At 37.3% G+C, this 17,491-nt stretch overlaps 1 protein-coding gene across 7 annotated transcripts in view; it reads right to left on the bottom strand.

Moving 5' to 3' along the window:
* Positions 1–17,491, bottom strand: part of LOC125679183 (neurobeachin-like) — a 142,783-nt gene that overhangs the window by 88,324 nt on the left and 36,968 nt on the right. For 4 of the 7 annotated variants that reach the window (XM_048918175.2, XM_048918173.2, XM_056155362.1 and 1 more), the window contains exons 25-39: positions 17,118–17,271; positions 16,591–16,771; positions 15,172–15,341; positions 12,447–12,554; positions 12,052–12,199; positions 11,481–11,846; positions 10,673–10,819; positions 9,780–10,253; positions 9,270–9,689; positions 8,946–9,072; positions 8,309–8,417; positions 6,983–7,152; positions 5,957–6,078; positions 5,299–5,439; positions 4,453–4,589 (exon numbers count right to left, since the gene is read on the bottom strand). In XM_048918175.2, coding sequence (XP_048774132.2) covers positions 4,453–4,589; positions 5,299–5,439; positions 5,957–6,078; positions 6,983–7,152; positions 8,309–8,417; positions 8,946–9,072; positions 9,270–9,689; positions 9,780–10,253; positions 10,673–10,819; positions 11,481–11,846; positions 12,052–12,199; positions 12,447–12,554; positions 15,172–15,341; positions 16,591–16,771; positions 17,118–17,271 — 2,974 coding nt within the window. The remainder of the gene's footprint in view (positions 1–4,452; positions 4,590–5,298; positions 5,440–5,956; positions 6,079–6,982; positions 7,153–8,308; positions 8,418–8,945; positions 9,073–9,269; positions 9,690–9,779; positions 10,254–10,672; positions 10,820–11,480; positions 11,847–12,051; positions 12,200–12,446; positions 12,555–15,171; positions 15,342–16,590; positions 16,772–17,117; positions 17,272–17,491) is intronic. The other 3 variants (XM_056155364.1, XM_056155363.1, XM_048918177.2) reach the window with 1 other exon arrangement.

A 17,491-nucleotide genomic window follows, 5' to 3' on the forward strand; every position in this document is an offset into this window, starting at 1 on the left:
AAAATTGACAAATCAGAAAGGGACCCACAATAAAAATATCTATGCACTGAACTATGTGTATCTGGTCAGGTCTACCACTGAACTATGTGTATCTGGTCTACCACTGAACTATGTGTATCTGGTCAGGTCTACCACTGAATTATGTGTATCTGGTCAGGTCTACCACTGAACTATGTGTATCTGGTCTACCACTGAACTATGTGTATCTGGTCAGGTCTACCACTGAACTATGTGTATCTGGTTGGGTCTTTGAATCAGCGTGGTTGGTACTCTTCTGCACATGCCACAGAAAGTGTCCTCACCTAATTGATATTTCTTTAAAAAATGTAAGTCCCATAATTCCGTAAGTCAAATCTGATATATCTGAAAATCAAAACGGGTCTTCCTCTTCCTAACCCAAACATCAAATTCTATCCAAATCTTTTCAATTAATCTCAAAGTTACTGTGCGCCATAGAAAGTGCTATTATCTTAATAATATTGAAAAATTCAAAGTCCCATAAATCCATAAAGACAAAGCTGATAAATCTGATAATAAAAATTCTGCTCAATCCAAGTATTACTTGTAAAAATTATGAAAATCCTCTTAAGGAAACTTAAGTTATCATGTGTCATAGAAAGTATCAATGGATGGACAGTTGTACTGACAAAAAATCTGAAAATTGAAAGGGGTATTCCTCCACCTCATTGGAGTACCACGTATAAAATTCATGAAAATCTTCTCACGTAATGTCAAGTTATCGTGTGCCATACACAGTGCTGTGGTATGTATCAAAAATTCAAAGTCCCACAACTCTGTAATGACAAAACTGATAAATCAAATAGGTCGTCCTCTGCCTAACTGTAGTACTACATATAAAATTTACGAAAATCTTCAAGCTATCATGTGCCATAGACAGTGCTATTATCTTATTAAAAAAATCAAAGTCCCATAACTCCATATGGAAAACCAATAATGAAAATCAAAAGGGATTTTCTTCTTTCTAATCTGAGAATTACTTTCAAATTCTATGAATATTTTCTCCATTAATCCCAAGTTATTGCATGCCACGGTAAGTGCTATCATCTTATTAACATAAAAAGTTTGAGTCCCGTAACTTCATAATGACTACATGGATAAATTTGAAAATCAAAAGGGGTCTTCCTCTTCCTAATCAAAGCATTACCTTTAAATTCAATAAAAATCTTCTCAATCTCAAGTTATTGCATTCAACAGAAATTGTTATCATCTTAATTTTTCAAAAATATAAACAAGATGTGTCTGTGAAACACAAATGCCCCTGATAATGGCCAATTCCAAAGATGGCAAAGGTCACAAGGACAAATATCTTGGTACCAGTAGAAAGATCTTGTCACAAGAAATGTTCATGTGCAATATGAAAGCTCCAATATTTACCATTTAGAAAGTTATGACCAATATCAAATTTTTTATAAGTAGGTCAAACTCCAAGGTCAACAATTTTGGTATTCAGAGAAAGGTCTTGTCAAAGTTTTTAAAAAGTAGGTCAAACTCCAAGGTCAAGGTCACAAGGAACAATCATGTGAAATATCAAAGCTCTAGCACTTACTATTCAAAAGTTATTAGCAAAGTTAAAGTTTCAGACAGAATGACAGACAGGACAAAAACAATATGCCCCCAGACCTTTGATCTCGGGGGCATAAAAATCACAAGTCCCATAAGTCTGTAATGACAAAACCAATAAATCTGAAATTTGAAAGGGGTCGTCCTCTGCCTAATCCAATCATGTAAAGACTTTATGAAAATCTTACCAAGGAAACTTAAGTTATTGCTGACGGACAGACAGATGGACAAAGTGATTACTACAGGGCACCTGCCATTGGCGAGGCCCTAATTAACATGAACATCACCTATTCCATTTTATGTAGTAATTAGTTGTTATGTGTTGCAGCATGACCATTAATTTGATTAATTATCATTTCTGACTGTTCTAAAAATGCACTGAAGAAAAAAGCATGACAAAGAAGTTGACAATGTTTGTGGTGGCAAATGTTTTCCTACAGATTTTTCCTCTTTGTGGGAACAGCGGTTTCTAGACAGAATGAACTTTTAAGTTTGTGGCTAAATGTAACCTACTACCATCTGATAAACTAAGCACACTACCAATCCTTTATTTCATATTGCTCAATTTTTCTAAGAACTGTAAAATCATCATCAGCATTTTATCACATACATTATTTTTAACCAAATGTCAATTCACCTCACTGATTGTGGCAGAGATGACACATTTTCATTAAACAATTGAATTCTTCCTTTTTAAGAAGTAATAAACTTCCCTACAGAATATTGTATGTTTAATTACAAGTATGAGCATACTTAATCAAAAGTTGTAAGTGTAATTACATATCATATGTGTAATTAAATATTGTTTTTGTAATTACAGTCTACTCAACAATAATGAAATCACTTATACTGAACTATCTGTTATACTGAAGTAAAAAATAAATCATTTATATAGTTCAGCACCAGTTATATTGACCTTTTGGTAACACTGAACGATTCAGGCTGGTCCCCTGAATTTCAATATATCCGGAGTAGACCGTACTAGGCATGACTAGATAAATCATAACCAGGTCATCATGGACTGACGGTTATTCTTATCTAGCATATCTATGGTATCTTGTGTTTTCATGTTTAATGTGTACAATCAGGATAGGTACAGCTACAGACTGTTTACAGGTGATAACGCCTTTTATATCATTGCTTTTTAATGTTTTATTTATTTTCTATGTATTATGTGTATAACATTCTGTAGTAAAGTATATATGCATTGTAAGGCACCTTTAAACGTACATGGTGTATGAAAAGGGTGCTATATAAATATGGTATTATTATCATCATCATTATAATCATCGGACCATCCTGTCATCAAATACAAAAATACTCAGTTACATTGACAATCGACACGTCCATAGTTTGTTTAATGTGACATGTAGCCCAAACTGAATAATGTTACATAAAGTCTTGTTAAACATTAATTCATGACATCCTTTTACTGTCCGTTGACAAAAATGTCTCCAAATCTCCTACTACAAAATTTTGGAAATATGACCCAACAATATTATAACATTGTGAAATGAATGCAAGATGTCATTTTCATATCAGTAAATGGTACTATTTTTAATTAAAAAATACCTAACAGTTATTAGCGCATGTCTATGAAAGGAGATTTGCAGAGATTGAAAATCAGTTTATATCTGTGTATAGATTGATGTATCACTTTATATAAAAGTGAAAGTAGAAAGACAGTGAACATAAAGATAAAATATAAAATCAGTTTATATATGCATCACTTTATAGAAAATAGATAGTGAACATCACGATAAAACATCCTTAATTAAACAAGAATGGATACGATAATGCTGTTCCAAGGTATACGATTGGAAAAATGATCAAGCTTACTTATATTTGTTCAACAAAACATCCCAAGTAATAACATGCAGTATATTTAATGAGATCCAGAACGTGTAATTACATATACAGGGTGTCTTTGCTAGAGTGACAGCCTTTGTAACCCAATAAGAATGTGCTTGACTATGCCACTACACTAAGGCTTCATAAGCCCACATGTATAATTATCCAACAACTTTGGCAGCATTGCTGATTAAGAATTGTCTTACTTTAGAATTGCAACATTAGCAAAATTCAAAAGATTGGACAGTCTCCAGTATACGTACAAGCTCTAAAATATATCTGATCTGGTGTAGTATGAGGAAACTATTTTATTATTATCTTAGAAAATGAACATTTCTTGCATTACTTAAATCTCTTGAAACAGTCTTTCCACAAGTACCTGTTATTTCTAGTGGCAGTAGATCAATGGTCTCCTCTATTCATGACATGTTACTGGTAAAATGTCTCTGATAAAACTGAGTGGCCATTCTACTTTTCCATTGAAACCCTGATGCCATCTTCAGCTAACAAAATCTGAAAGAAAACTCAAGAAAACCCTGGAAGGGAAAACTTAATTTGGTTAAACCTCTACCACAGAGGCTACAATTTGCAAGAAAGAGCCACAGCAGAGAAGTCTTGGGGATTCTTGTCTTCATTACAGAAGCCACACAAGATATTCTGCTGCTATCTGTCTTGTGCATTAATGATGTCTTGTACAAAAGAAGTCTAGATATCAGTTATCTTGTTATAGGAAAACTGATATCAAGTTCCCTACACACCTACAGACGGCCGCACAGACACTGTACCAGCTGATTACTTACAGACAGCCGTACAGGCACTGTATTAGCTGATTACTTACAGACGGCCGTACAGGCACTGTATCAGCTGATTACTTACAGATGGCCGTACAGACACTGTACCAGCTCATTACTTACAGACAATGTACCAGCTGATTACTTACAAACGTCCGTACAGACACTGTATCAGCTGATTACTTACCCCTGCTGATACAGGTATGTAACACCTACAAACAGTCAATACCTGAGGATCAAGCTTCTTGTTGTCTTCACTTTCTTCATCCATTTCAAAATACATTTCTGTTTTGGTAACGGACATGGTTCCACTGATGGCTGCCCCCGGTGCTATTAGCTTACAGGATGTAGATACAGCTACTGGACCTGACAAAACAACATAAATCACTAAACACTTTTCTTCAGTGTATCTTTGAGATACATATGAAATAAAAATCATAAACATATTATTCTTATAGGAATAAATTATTCACTATGGACTTTTCCAATGTTATTCGTCTTTTTATTGATCATAAATCAAAGGATTGAATCATTACTATATACAGGAATAGTTTTGCCCCTTGTTATTTGCATCCAACGGCCCTGAGAAAACACTTCGTACATTTTAAATACGCCCAAAGCCATTTTGTGCTACATAAGAGCAGTGAATGCATTTGTATGAGCCCAGCTGTATATTCACTCACTCAGGATGTAGGCGAATACAGCAAAAGAAATATATATATATATATATATATATAGAGAGAGAGAGAGAGAGAGAGAGAGAGAGAGAGAGAGATGATGTCGTTCATGGACTAATATAATGTAAGATTTTTACATTTATATGAATTCATTGTGGTTTGTATCAATATTGTTGTGTCATGTATTCTATTTCTTCTGTAAAAGCAATTACTTTTTTGGCGGAAGCATTGACAGGAAGTCAACTGCGGTTGCGTAAAGAATTGGCAGGTGAAGCCGTGTGATTGCTAATTGCTATAAAAAATAAGGGAGGAATTTCCCCTGTATGCAGTGTCCATTTCACTCCCCTAACAACAAAGAAACCCGCCCCTTCTCTACCAGTAAGACCAACGCCACCTACCAGCAAATTCCTGGTCCATGTCTCTCTCCTCCATCAGCAGTTCCTCATCGGTGTAATCCGGTTGAACTTGTGACCTTTTGACTGTGGCCAGGTGGGCATGGAAGGCCTCCCTCGCCTGGTTAATGGCATCTTCATTTTCACCTATGATAACAAAATCTTACAGTAAAGATACGGTAAGTGTACTTATTTCGGCATGTCTAAAATTTGGTGCAATTGGAGCTGATGAACTATTTAGTATAATCATGTTTAGTACTTTTTTTGTATGATAACAGACTAATAGAGATTTTTTGTACTTTAGTGCAACAATCAATCAACATCCTTCCTTATGAATACATCGAGGTTCCCCATACTAAATTTAAAGGTACTAGTTTAATACATTTCGGTATTACAAACATGAGAGTGGGAGGAGGCTGGACAAGAGGTTCCATTTCTCCCTCCTCTTTTTTTCTCCCTTCTCCCCATCTCTCTCTCTCTCTCTACTCCCCTCCCATTCTTCTCTGCTTTTCTCCCACCCTTCTCTCTCCTTCCACCCCCTCCCTTTTACCCTGTCCACCCCCACATACTTGCATATTAACTCAACAAATACTAAGCTCTCAGTTTTCTTTAAGGACTTGTCCATTCTCTCACACAGCCAGGCTACACTCGATGGACTACTGACCATGCTCTAACGCGGCCTTCAGCGTGGCCTCAGCATGCCTGGATCCATATCCGTTCTTAATCAGCCGTCTTCTTCGTCTGGAATCATCCTCCCAAATATCCAATCTCCAAAAGTCGCTGTCACTGCCAAAGAAAGCCTCCATATTATGCCCATGAATACAGTCAAAACACATTCAGTCTATATAAAGATACTAACAAACAGAGAATATTACATGACAACATCCATATCATACCGTATAAAGGCTATTTTTTGCAGTTGAAATTTTTGCGATTTGATCCGTAAATGGTAGCAAATTACATTATGTGTTTCTAATTTCTGCAATTGCATTATACCAATATTTACTTGTATATCTATTTTGCGATTGTAATTTTTGCATAGATTTCCTATCCACAAAATATGGACAACTGCAGACAATACTCGTTATACGGTATGTCATATATATCAGCTTGTGGGCCAATGGCTTGAGGGCTGATATGGGGTCACTTGGCTGATATGACATGATATGGATTTTAGCATGCAATATTCTATTTATCGTATACTAAATATTGTATACGTACAGGATAGTGTATTTGAGGGAATTTTTAAAAAATCTAATATTGGGGTCTAAGGGCTGATTTTACATAGTAGTGTTCTTTTTATTACATGCAGGTTAATTTTTTGCATTTTAAAAGGTAGATAAAGGAATATTTGATACATTACTATGGTAAAAACCTTGATTAATTGATTTACTACAACAAAAACTTTGGTAAATTGATTTACTAAAAAAGTGAAAAACCTTGATACATTGATTTACCCATGATAAAAACTTCGATTGCCATGAGTGAATACACAATTTCCAAAATGAAATGCAATTTTGCATGCCGGTCTGATATGTGATATGGGTTCTCGGTTCGGTCATTGATATCAGCTATTTTAATGTCATCCGTATTGCACAGTGTAGAATTGATATAATTATAACCAAGTATATGATATAGATCTAAAAATAATCAAAACAATAGCACTTCAGATCACACATCAGTGTCTTACTTTTCACCCTGAGGTTCACCCCAGGCCCCGTGTTTATTGGTGAGGATGTTGAGTATTTTGTCACGGCTTTTAATGGCTACTGAGTGGTCTCGCCGTTTGGCCGCTTTGATTAAGTGGTCACACATCTTCTCTTCTTCCTTCCTGTCCAGCATGGTCTGGGCACACAGAGACTGAAAACAAGACAAATATTCAAAATGAGTTCATAAATAAAGACAAAAATTAAATTTAATGGTAGCTAGTCCTTAAATTCATATGCAACTGCTTTATCAAAACTTCTTCCTGTGTTATATCATCCCCTGTATGGCATTCGATTTTAGATATAGTCATCACTGACTCCCAAGGTCACAAACACTACATATACAATACAGTTAACTCTCGATAAACCACCACCTTTTGTTCTTTTGAATTTATGGCGTTTTTCCACCATCTTGGGGAGAAAGAGGTACTTTTCTTGTATATGTAAGAGTTATCTTTCCTTTATTTACAGACGTAATGTAAAAATATCTTGTAATTATTTTTCCAAATTTCTCTAACATGATTAAAATAGTTTTATCAATAATAAGGCTTCATTTCAAAACAACACACAAATAAACAGTATGTTTCAAGTTATTTAAGTAAACCTTGTCCAGTGTCAGTACATGTATTTAGCGCACCATGAGGCTGCTTCCTGGTAGATATGAGCCGTCATTAACTGAACGAAGATCAATGAGTATTTCAAAGCCAAATTTTTTGCAGCCAAAATATCACTCATTGTCTTCCTTTTTATGAACTTTTCCCATAAAACAATAGAATAATTGGAGATTTCCTGTTGTGTACATTTCGGATGGTTTCCGTGGTATGTAATAATTTGCTTATTTTCTTAGAAATTCAACAGAAACCTCTTTCGTGGCAAAGCCATAGCTAAACTCAAATATTTTTCAATGAGGTAAAAACAACAAGGCTACGGTTCATGTTAAGTAATTATCTTGTTTACTTAATACTGGGTACTTCCTGTCCAGGTGTACACCGGAGATCGATAATGACCAATTTTCCGCATAACTGATCACGTGCAGCCATGCCGGTTTATCGAGATAATTAACACTTTTATATAGACCTTTGTGATAAAAAGACCATGGCAAATGGTGATAGCGAATTTGGCATTTTAACGAGAATTTTAAGTAATAGGAAAAACGTTCTTAGAAAAATGTGGCGTTCTAACGAAAATGGCGATGAATTGAGCCACGATAATTCGAGAATTAACTGTACATGCACTTGAAGTTATACTTTATGCTTTAATTCAATAACTCTACTTCAGAATGTAGATCATGAACCTAAACCTGCCTGTACCTCAAACTCTGCATGCTTCTGTACATCTTCTGCCCGCATTCTGTTCAGAATAAACTCGGCTTCATTTGCCACCCTTACAATGTGGTCTCTTGTAGCATGTGCTAGTAACCTACAACAATTTACAAAACACTTAAGCTACAAATCTTTCAGTACGTGTTATATAAATTCTACAAGTGAAGTTTATCACCAATTGTTATTCTTTAAAACAAGGATGTATTGTGTACTTGACCAACTTTTTTCTTCTTTCCTTTCTATTATTGACAGGTCAATCAAATGTCATCTATGAAGGCCAACCCAATGTAATCTATGAAGTCAGTCCATTGTAATCTATAAAGGCCAGTCCAATGTAATATTTACCTCCTCTATAAAGGCCAGTCCAATGTAATATCTACCTCCTCTATAAAGTCAGTCCAATGTAATATTTACCTCCTCTATAAAGGCCAGTCCAATGTAATATCTACCTCCTCTATAAAGTCAGTCCAATGTAATATCTACCTCCTCTATAAAGGCCAGTCCAATGTAATATTTACCTCCTCTATAAAGGCCAGTCCAATGTAATGTCTACCTCCTCTCATTAACCAGTTCTATAAAGGCCAGTCCAATTTGATTTATGAAGTCAGTCCAATGTAATATTTACCTTCCTTCATTAACTAGTTCTATAAAGGCAAGTCCGGCATGTTTCTGCAGTGAATTCTGCCATTCCTGAGAACACAGCAGCATGACTAGTTCCACCACAGAGGTACTCTGTTTCAGAGTCACTAGACCTACAACATACATTAAGCAATGACTGGAATGGTACCACAAAAGAATTCTCATATCTTACAAAGTCAGCAATGACCCCAGTCATTCATCACCTTACCCATGGTATCAAACAATACCTCAGTAACAGATACATCCACTTCACATAATAAGTCCCCTTACCTAGAAAGAAGCTTTAACAATGAACACTAGCTGTACCTACCTCCAATAAGCAATTCCTGACCATGAGAGCCAATCAGTGTCTTCGACAAGAAAGGAGCAAAATCCACAAAGATTTCTCTAAGCAGTGGTGAGACTGACCCCAAGGCTTTCTCCAGCCTCTCTGTCAGGGATCCCGTCGGCTCTCCAACCACCGCTGGCAGGTTAGTCAGGCCATCGTGAATCTTATCCGGCATCTGCAGCCTCTCCAGCTTAGGTCTCTCCTCCTTGTTTGTCACTGATATGGCAGCGATGGGTCTGTTGGCCTCTGCCTTTTTGCCTTCATCTTCCTTATGGTCCTCCTGGACATCAGCACTAGCAGGCGACTCCAATGTCTGTTCCTCTGGCGATTTTTCTTCTGTGTGATTTTCTTGAATCTCTCCATTTTCTGTTGTTACAACTGGTTTATCTTCATTAACTATCTCTGAATAAGAAAAAACATTTTGTCTTTACATGTATACCAAACACAATAATTTACATTAATATTATTGCTCTCTATCTCAAAACCCAGTACCTTGTTCCTTTTGTGTGTGCTCCTCCTTTGTTTCATCTGGATTTGCCTCCTCAGAAGGAGTTTCTGCAGCTTCTGCCTCCTCTTTTCCTGCAGCCTCTACTTCCTCTTTTCCTGCAGCTTCTACTTCCTCTTTTCCTGCAGCCTCTACTTCCTCTTTTCCTGCAGCCTCTACTTCCTCTTTTCCTGCAGCCTCTGCTTCCTCTTTTCCTACAGCCTCTGCCTCCTCCTTCCTATCTCCAGTTTCCTCTTTGTCTTCAACCACATCTTCCCTGTTTTCCTCTTTTGATTTGACAGGTTCCCCAGCGGCCTGGTCCTTAGCTTCCTCTCCATCTGGCTCCTCATGTTTTACTTCCTGATCCTGTGTTTTCTTCTTCACTTCCTCATGTTCTCCTCCTTCCTCCAACTGTGCTGAGTCAGCACTTTTGTCCAGGTCCTCACTACCAGGAGTAGCTGATCTCGTTGCTGAATCTTCATCTTTAAAACACAAACAATGACACCAAAGTCATGAGAAAACTGACAATGTGGTAGGATTATATCAATAATTTCATCTTCAATGTGGGGCCTTACCAAGCCCGAGATAAATTCTGTATCACTGTTACTCTTACGAAACTGACAGTGTGGTAGGGTTGTATCAATAATTTCATCTTCAATGTGGGGCCTTACCAAGCCCAAGATAAATTCTGCATCACTGTTACTCTTACGAAACTGACAGTGTGGTAGGGTTGTATCAATAATTTCATCTTCAATGTGGGGCCTTACCAAGCCCCAGATAAATTCTGCATCACTGTTACTCTTACGAAACTGACAGTGTGGTAGGGTTGTATCAATAATTTCATCTTCAATGTGGGGCCTTACCAAGCCCGAGATAAATTCTGCATCACTGTTACTCTTACCTGTAGTGTCTGTGATATGGATGTCTGCTTTGATTTTCATTTTCGGAGATTCTTCCATGCTTCTTTCAGCTGAGGCCTCTTCCCCATCCATTACCTCCCTTGATATATCTCCATCACTGGTGATGTCCCCACTGTCAAATTCCTCATCTGTCAGAAATATAAACCGGTCAACTTTAGTACACTATCCTGAACTTCAAGACAACACTACTATATAATTTCCATCACAAGAAGAAAAAAAATCCCACAGGTGCAGTAAATCATGTAAATAAAAAGAAATGCATGGCAAGGCTGAATGTGTTCCCCAGAAGCACAGTTCACTAGATATGTTTACAGCGCTGGAAAATGTAAAAAGACAAACTGTTCTAGGGTTAATTCTGAAAGTAAATCATTGTAAACAGGTTCAAGTATAAAGATATTGCAGAACTTGTATATACACTGTATAGTAAATGAAGGTTTACATTTATACATACGAAGACCTATTTTTGTTCGGTTGATTCAATTCCACTCTTAACTTGAAATAAATCCATGCACAACAGAGCATATACATTGATCTCTGGGCACACAAGTGTAAGTCAGTGATGACAACATAGAAAGAGAGATAACTGGTTTACAAAAATGTTCTCCACAAAAACAAAAGAATTAAATAGATATGACATTAACTGAATTTCAATTGAAAAGGTGGAAAAGAAATGACACAGAGAAAGAAAAACACAGAAAGAAAAAAAATATATTCCAAAAATGACATCCATGCTATTGATGAAATCTGAGTCAGCTAAGTGGGGCGTACAATACAGAACAGCCAGGTAACCTTTCTTCCCGTCAGGAGCCCCGTTCTCCAGGGACCCTGTGTCAGTGTTTGTATGAGTGAGGGAGTCGGATTCAGTTTCAGTTGTTTGGGTTTCTTCTAAGATATCATCGTACTGACTCCGACTGCCACTCAACATCTCGGCCAGCACACTTTTATCTCCCTCGTCTTCAGCTACAATCGCTTCGTAAGCAGCCCGGTCCAGCAGTTTGTGGTCGTGGGTCAGCTCTCCATCTAAGTTTTCTCCCTCAGTACCAGATCTGGCTCCATTTTCGACCTGGTCTGGCTTGCTACTTTGTAGATATGATTTACCTTCCCCATTTTGGGTCCCTTCCAAGAGTGGTCTTAGGTTTTGTAAAATGGTTGAGGCTTGTTGAACAAATAAATTTCTCTGGTGTGATTATAAAAACCTTAACCCATCCAAAAATTTTACAATTGTAAGATGAAATACAAAAACCTTAACCCATCCAAAATTTTTTACAGTTGTAAGATAAAAGGAAAAACAAATCTCACAATGATCACATTCTACATGTAGAAATATTTCATATAAATAATATGGCTGTAAGCTGCCTACCTGAGGGGGAGTTGATGGACATTCTATGGGAGGTGGGGGTAGCGGCTGGGCTGGGGGGCTCCAGGATGTCCCGGTACTTCGACACCATCAACACAGAGGTGAAATACACGATGGCCAGGGCCAAGAACTGGGCCTGTTTGGTCTCTTCCTGAAAACCCAAAACTAAGCATTCAGCATCATAATGTACCCATCAATTACTGTGTTTATAATCACTTCCTTCGCATCTACTAGGGGCTACAATCCACTGAATGCGACAAATCTTAAACATGAATGTAAATATTTCCTGTAGACGGGACTTGATGCAGATTCAAATTGTAAATCCCTCCTCAAGAACTCAGTTGTTACATCATCATAGAGAGAAAAGAAACCATCCATTACAACGATATTGTCCTCACCACATCTCTGTAGACGACTGCCCGCAGTCTATTAATATCCGTGTCCTGCAGAAGCTTTTCAAAGTCTCTGATTGGGGAGGCCTGCTCATTCAGATTCTCCACAATATTCTACAAAGTCATACAAGATATTTCATCAACAATAAAGTTATACAAGATATTTCATCAACAATATTCTACAAATTTCATCAACAATATTCTACAAAGTCATACAAGATATTTCATCAACAATAAAGGTAGGAAAACAAGTTTCCTAAATATTCTATTAAGATGTCACACCACAATATTTTATCTGCATGTGATAATGACTGAAACACTGGTCCAATAGTCAAATCATCACCCATTAACAACAGCAACCCTTACACTGTAAAATATGTCAACATCATCATACCATTAACGAGCAACCCTTACACTGTAAAATATGTCAACATCATCACACCATTAACAACAGCAACCCTTACACTGTAAAATATGTCAACATCATCACACCATTAACAACAGCAACCCTTACACTGTAAAATATGTCAACATCATCACCCATTAACAACAGCAACCCTTACACTGTAAAATATGTCAACATCATCACCCATTAACAACAGCAACCCTTACACTGTAAAATATGTCAACATCATCACACCATTAGCAACAACAACCCTTACACTGTAAAATATGTCAACATCATCACACCATTAACAATAGCAACCATTACACTGTAAAATATGTCAACATCATCACCCATTAACAACAGCAACCCTTACACTGTAAAATATGTCAACATCATCACACCATTAACAATAGCAACCCTTACACTGTAAAATATGTCAACATCATCACACCATTAACAACAGTAACCCTTACACTGTAAAATATGTCAACATCATCACACCATTAACAACAGCAACCCTTACACTGTAAAATATGTCAACATCATCACACCATTAACAACAGCAACCCTTACACTGTAAAATATGTCAACATCATCACCCATTAACAACAGCAACCCTTACACTGTAAAATATGTCAACATCATCACCCATTAACAACAGCAACCCTTACACTGTAAAATATGTCAACATCATCACACCATTAGCAACAACAACCCTTACACTGTAAAATATGTCAACATCATCACACCATTAACAATAGCAACCATTACACTGTAAAATATGTCAACATCATCACCCATTAACAACAGCAACCCTTACACTGTAAAATATGTCAACATCATCACACCATTAACAATAGCAACCCTTACACTGTAAAATATGTCAACATCATCATACCATTAACAACAGCAACCCTTACACTGTAAAATATGTCAACATCATCATACCATTAACAACAGCAACCCTTACACTGTAAAATATGTCAACATCATCACACCATTAACAACAGCAACCCTTACACTGTAAAATATGTCAACATCATCACACCATTAACAACAGCAACCCTTACACTGTAAAATATGTCAACATCATCACACCATTAACAAAAGCAACCCTTACACTGTAAAATATGTCAACATCATCACACCATTAACAAAAGCAACCCTTACACTGTAAAATATGTCAACATCATCATACCATTAACAACAGCAACCCTTACACTGTAAAATATGTCAACATCATCACACCATTAACAACAGCAACCCTTACACTGTAAAATATGTCAACATCATCACACCATTAACAACAGCAACCCTTACACTGTAAAATATGTCAACATCATCACACCATTAACAACAGCAACCCTTACACTGTAAAATATGTCAACATCATCACACCATTAACAACAGCAACCCTTACACTGTAAAATATGTCAACATCATCACACCATTAACAATAGCAACCCTTACACTGTAAAATATGTCAACATCATCACACCATTAACAACAGCAACCCTTACACTGTAAAATATGTCAACATCATCACACCATTAACACATTGTAAAATATGCCCATCCAATAAGTCATAACATCTAAATAAAACAATTCTTTAGTCTGACAATGTTCTTTCAACGCTCTCTTTCATATACACTGTAGGAGACTATTGGAAAAATGTTGTTCTAAGCTGGCTTTGTTAAATAACAAACTGAAGAAAGCTTTCACTCTAATAAAGAATAACTTCAGGGTCAAAATCATTACTTTTCAAAATATACTTAGTATTAACACCATGGGAAACATGTATACCAAGTTTCATCATCACATTTTCCCTCAAAATGACTCCAAAATTATTTTCAAAATATAGCTTGCACCAACATTTTGAGGAAGATGCCTACAAAGCATGATGATCCTTGCCTTTCTCAGTATTATAAATGTTTCCTTCAAGATTACCAAGTAATATATGACCTTGACCTTCCTACAAAGAGCTGATGGATGAACAGGCAGACAACAGACAGACACACAGCACCATACCACAATACAATTTGTCTATGATGGTTGAATACGAGTATAAGTTTGACTACCCTTGCCTTATAAGTACTGCCTACAAAATTATCATTAAGTTTGACACCGAGAAAAACAATAGACTGTTCCCCTCTTATCATTGGGAACATGAGTACCCATTTTTAATGATCCTAGCTTAATGAGTACTGTTTTGATCTGACCCACTAGGTGCTGATAGACAGATGCCAAATCATAATATGACCTGTTATAAAAACATATTATTTTCAATGTTCAAAACTTCAGAAAAACCCAGCAATGTCATTTTGAACTTCTGTATGTTGGTACCTTTTCTGTGGGATGAGAGGCCATGATAAGAGCTTGTATGGGGTCCATTCCATTGAAATTCTTGGATCCTCTCATACTACTGGATGGGGAGGCTGCGGGAGTATTAGGAGGGGATCTAAGATTTGATCGGTGACGGCACTCCAGGCAGTTTCTCACAGCTGCTGTGCATACTGTTACCAAAAAAAAATAATAATAACATCAAACCACCAAACCAAAAAGCACGAACTTTTACCCTAGAAATATTGAATGATTGTTATATGCCATGGGGGCTCTACAATTTATATATTATGTAGCTACACTGGTACAATGAAGTTACAACCTAAGTGATCAACAACACACCAGAATAAAACAAGAGGTACTGTGAGCAATGCTCACTAAGAATACCCCCCGCTTACCCCAATCTCCCAAAGGGTGTTGGTAATAGGTAAAACTTCAGTATTATGATCCAAAAGGTATCTAGGAACACAGCATCTCCATGTGATGAAAAAAGCCATTAAAGAATTTAAATGGAAACCATATTGCTACTTCGATGTCCAGTGCGCGTGACCTTTGACCTTTTGACCCCAAAATCGATAGGGAATATCTTCATCCCATGGGTAGTCCATATGTATGATATGGTGACTGTAGGTGGAAAGGATAAGGCTTTAGAGCCCGGAAACCATATTGCTACTTCAATGTCCAGTGCAGTTGACCTTTGACCTTTTAACCCCAAAATCGATAGGGAACATCTTCATCCCATGGGTAGTCCATATGTATGATATGGTGACTGTAGGTGGAGAGGATAACGCTTTAGAGCCCGGAAACCATATTGCTACTTCAATGTCCAGTGCGCTTGACCTTTGACCTTTTAACCCCAAAATCGATAGGGAACATCTTCATCCCATGGGTAGTCCATATGTATGATATGGTGACTGTAGGTGGAAAGGATAACGCTTTAGAGCCCGGAAACCATATTGCTACTTCGATGTCCAGTGCGCTTGACCTTTGACCTTTTGACCCCAAAATCGATAGGGAACATCTTCATCCCATGGGTAGTCCATATGTATGATATGGTGACTGTAGGTGGAAAGGATAACGCTTTAGAGCCCGGAAACCATATTGCTACTTCAATGTCGAGTGCGCTTGACCTTTGACCTTTTCACCCCAAAATCGATAGGGAACATCTTTATCCCATGGGTAGTCCATATATATGATATGGTGACGGTAGGTGGAAAGGATAATGCTTTAGAGCCCGGAAACCATTGCGTCTACAGACGGACGGACGGACGGACAACCTGATTCCAGTATACCCCCCCCATAACTTGTTGCGGGGGGGGGGGGGGGGGGGGGGGGGGGGGGGGTATAATTATGCCATTAAATTACACATGTACCATGAGAAGTTGTGAATACATGCATCTCTGAATTCTGTAAGCTATTTACCCAGTCTGAGGCACTGTCGTAGGATTCCTCCAGCAGGCATGTTCTTTTCCTGTTCCAACTCAGCAAAGTTAGTAGAGCTGGCAAACACAAGGATATCAGTCAGATTCATGACCCTCTGCAGGATGGAAACAGCCTGTTCAATACTGAGGCCCTGGGTAGGTTCCAGAATCTCCACCTCTCCCTGTAAAAAGCATGGTTTTTATATTATGTATGTTTACACACAGAAAGGGTTCGATACATACATAGAGTACAATAAAACAAATCTCCAGCAAACACACATATAATGAATTTACGCTTACAGCTGACAATTTGGTTTTCATATCCTGTAGTTTTGAAACATTGGATATAATGAATTATGTTTATAACAAATCGAAATTGTTCGTCCCCAGCACTTTGCTATAAGCATGTTTGACTGAATATCTATCTGCATTGTGTAGACATTCCTCCCAAAAAATCAATGCATTAAATACCTTTGAACCAAAAAATAGAATAGTACAGCTTTTTATGATAGTAGACATTGCACTTACATTGGGTGAGGTAGCAGCTGCCAAAAGGGGGAGTAACCCTCCACAGGACGTTATCAGGTTGTCAGCCAGCTGTGAAATCATGTGGGTGACATTTACTACATAGACATGGTTCTCACTGGCATTCACAAAGTCGATCACGGTCCTGGAGCTGTTACTGAAAGGGAGATAACAATGTCCTTCATACATCAACACTCGACTTTTGTCCATAATCATAGAGAATAAATGACACATAGATCTGATTTTGTTATTGGTTATTTTTACTGTTTCTGAACAGAATTTCCTTTCTCTCATTTCAAAATTCTAAGTTTTCAATATCATACTACAGTTAATCACTGATATTTGTGAGAAAAAAATTCCCTCACAAAAAGAATGTA

Source organism: Ostrea edulis, chromosome 2 (genome assembly GCF_947568905.1).
Source record: "Ostrea edulis chromosome 2, xbOstEdul1.1, whole genome shotgun sequence".
NCBI classification, from domain to species: Eukaryota; Metazoa; Mollusca; class Bivalvia; order Ostreida; family Ostreidae; genus Ostrea; species Ostrea edulis.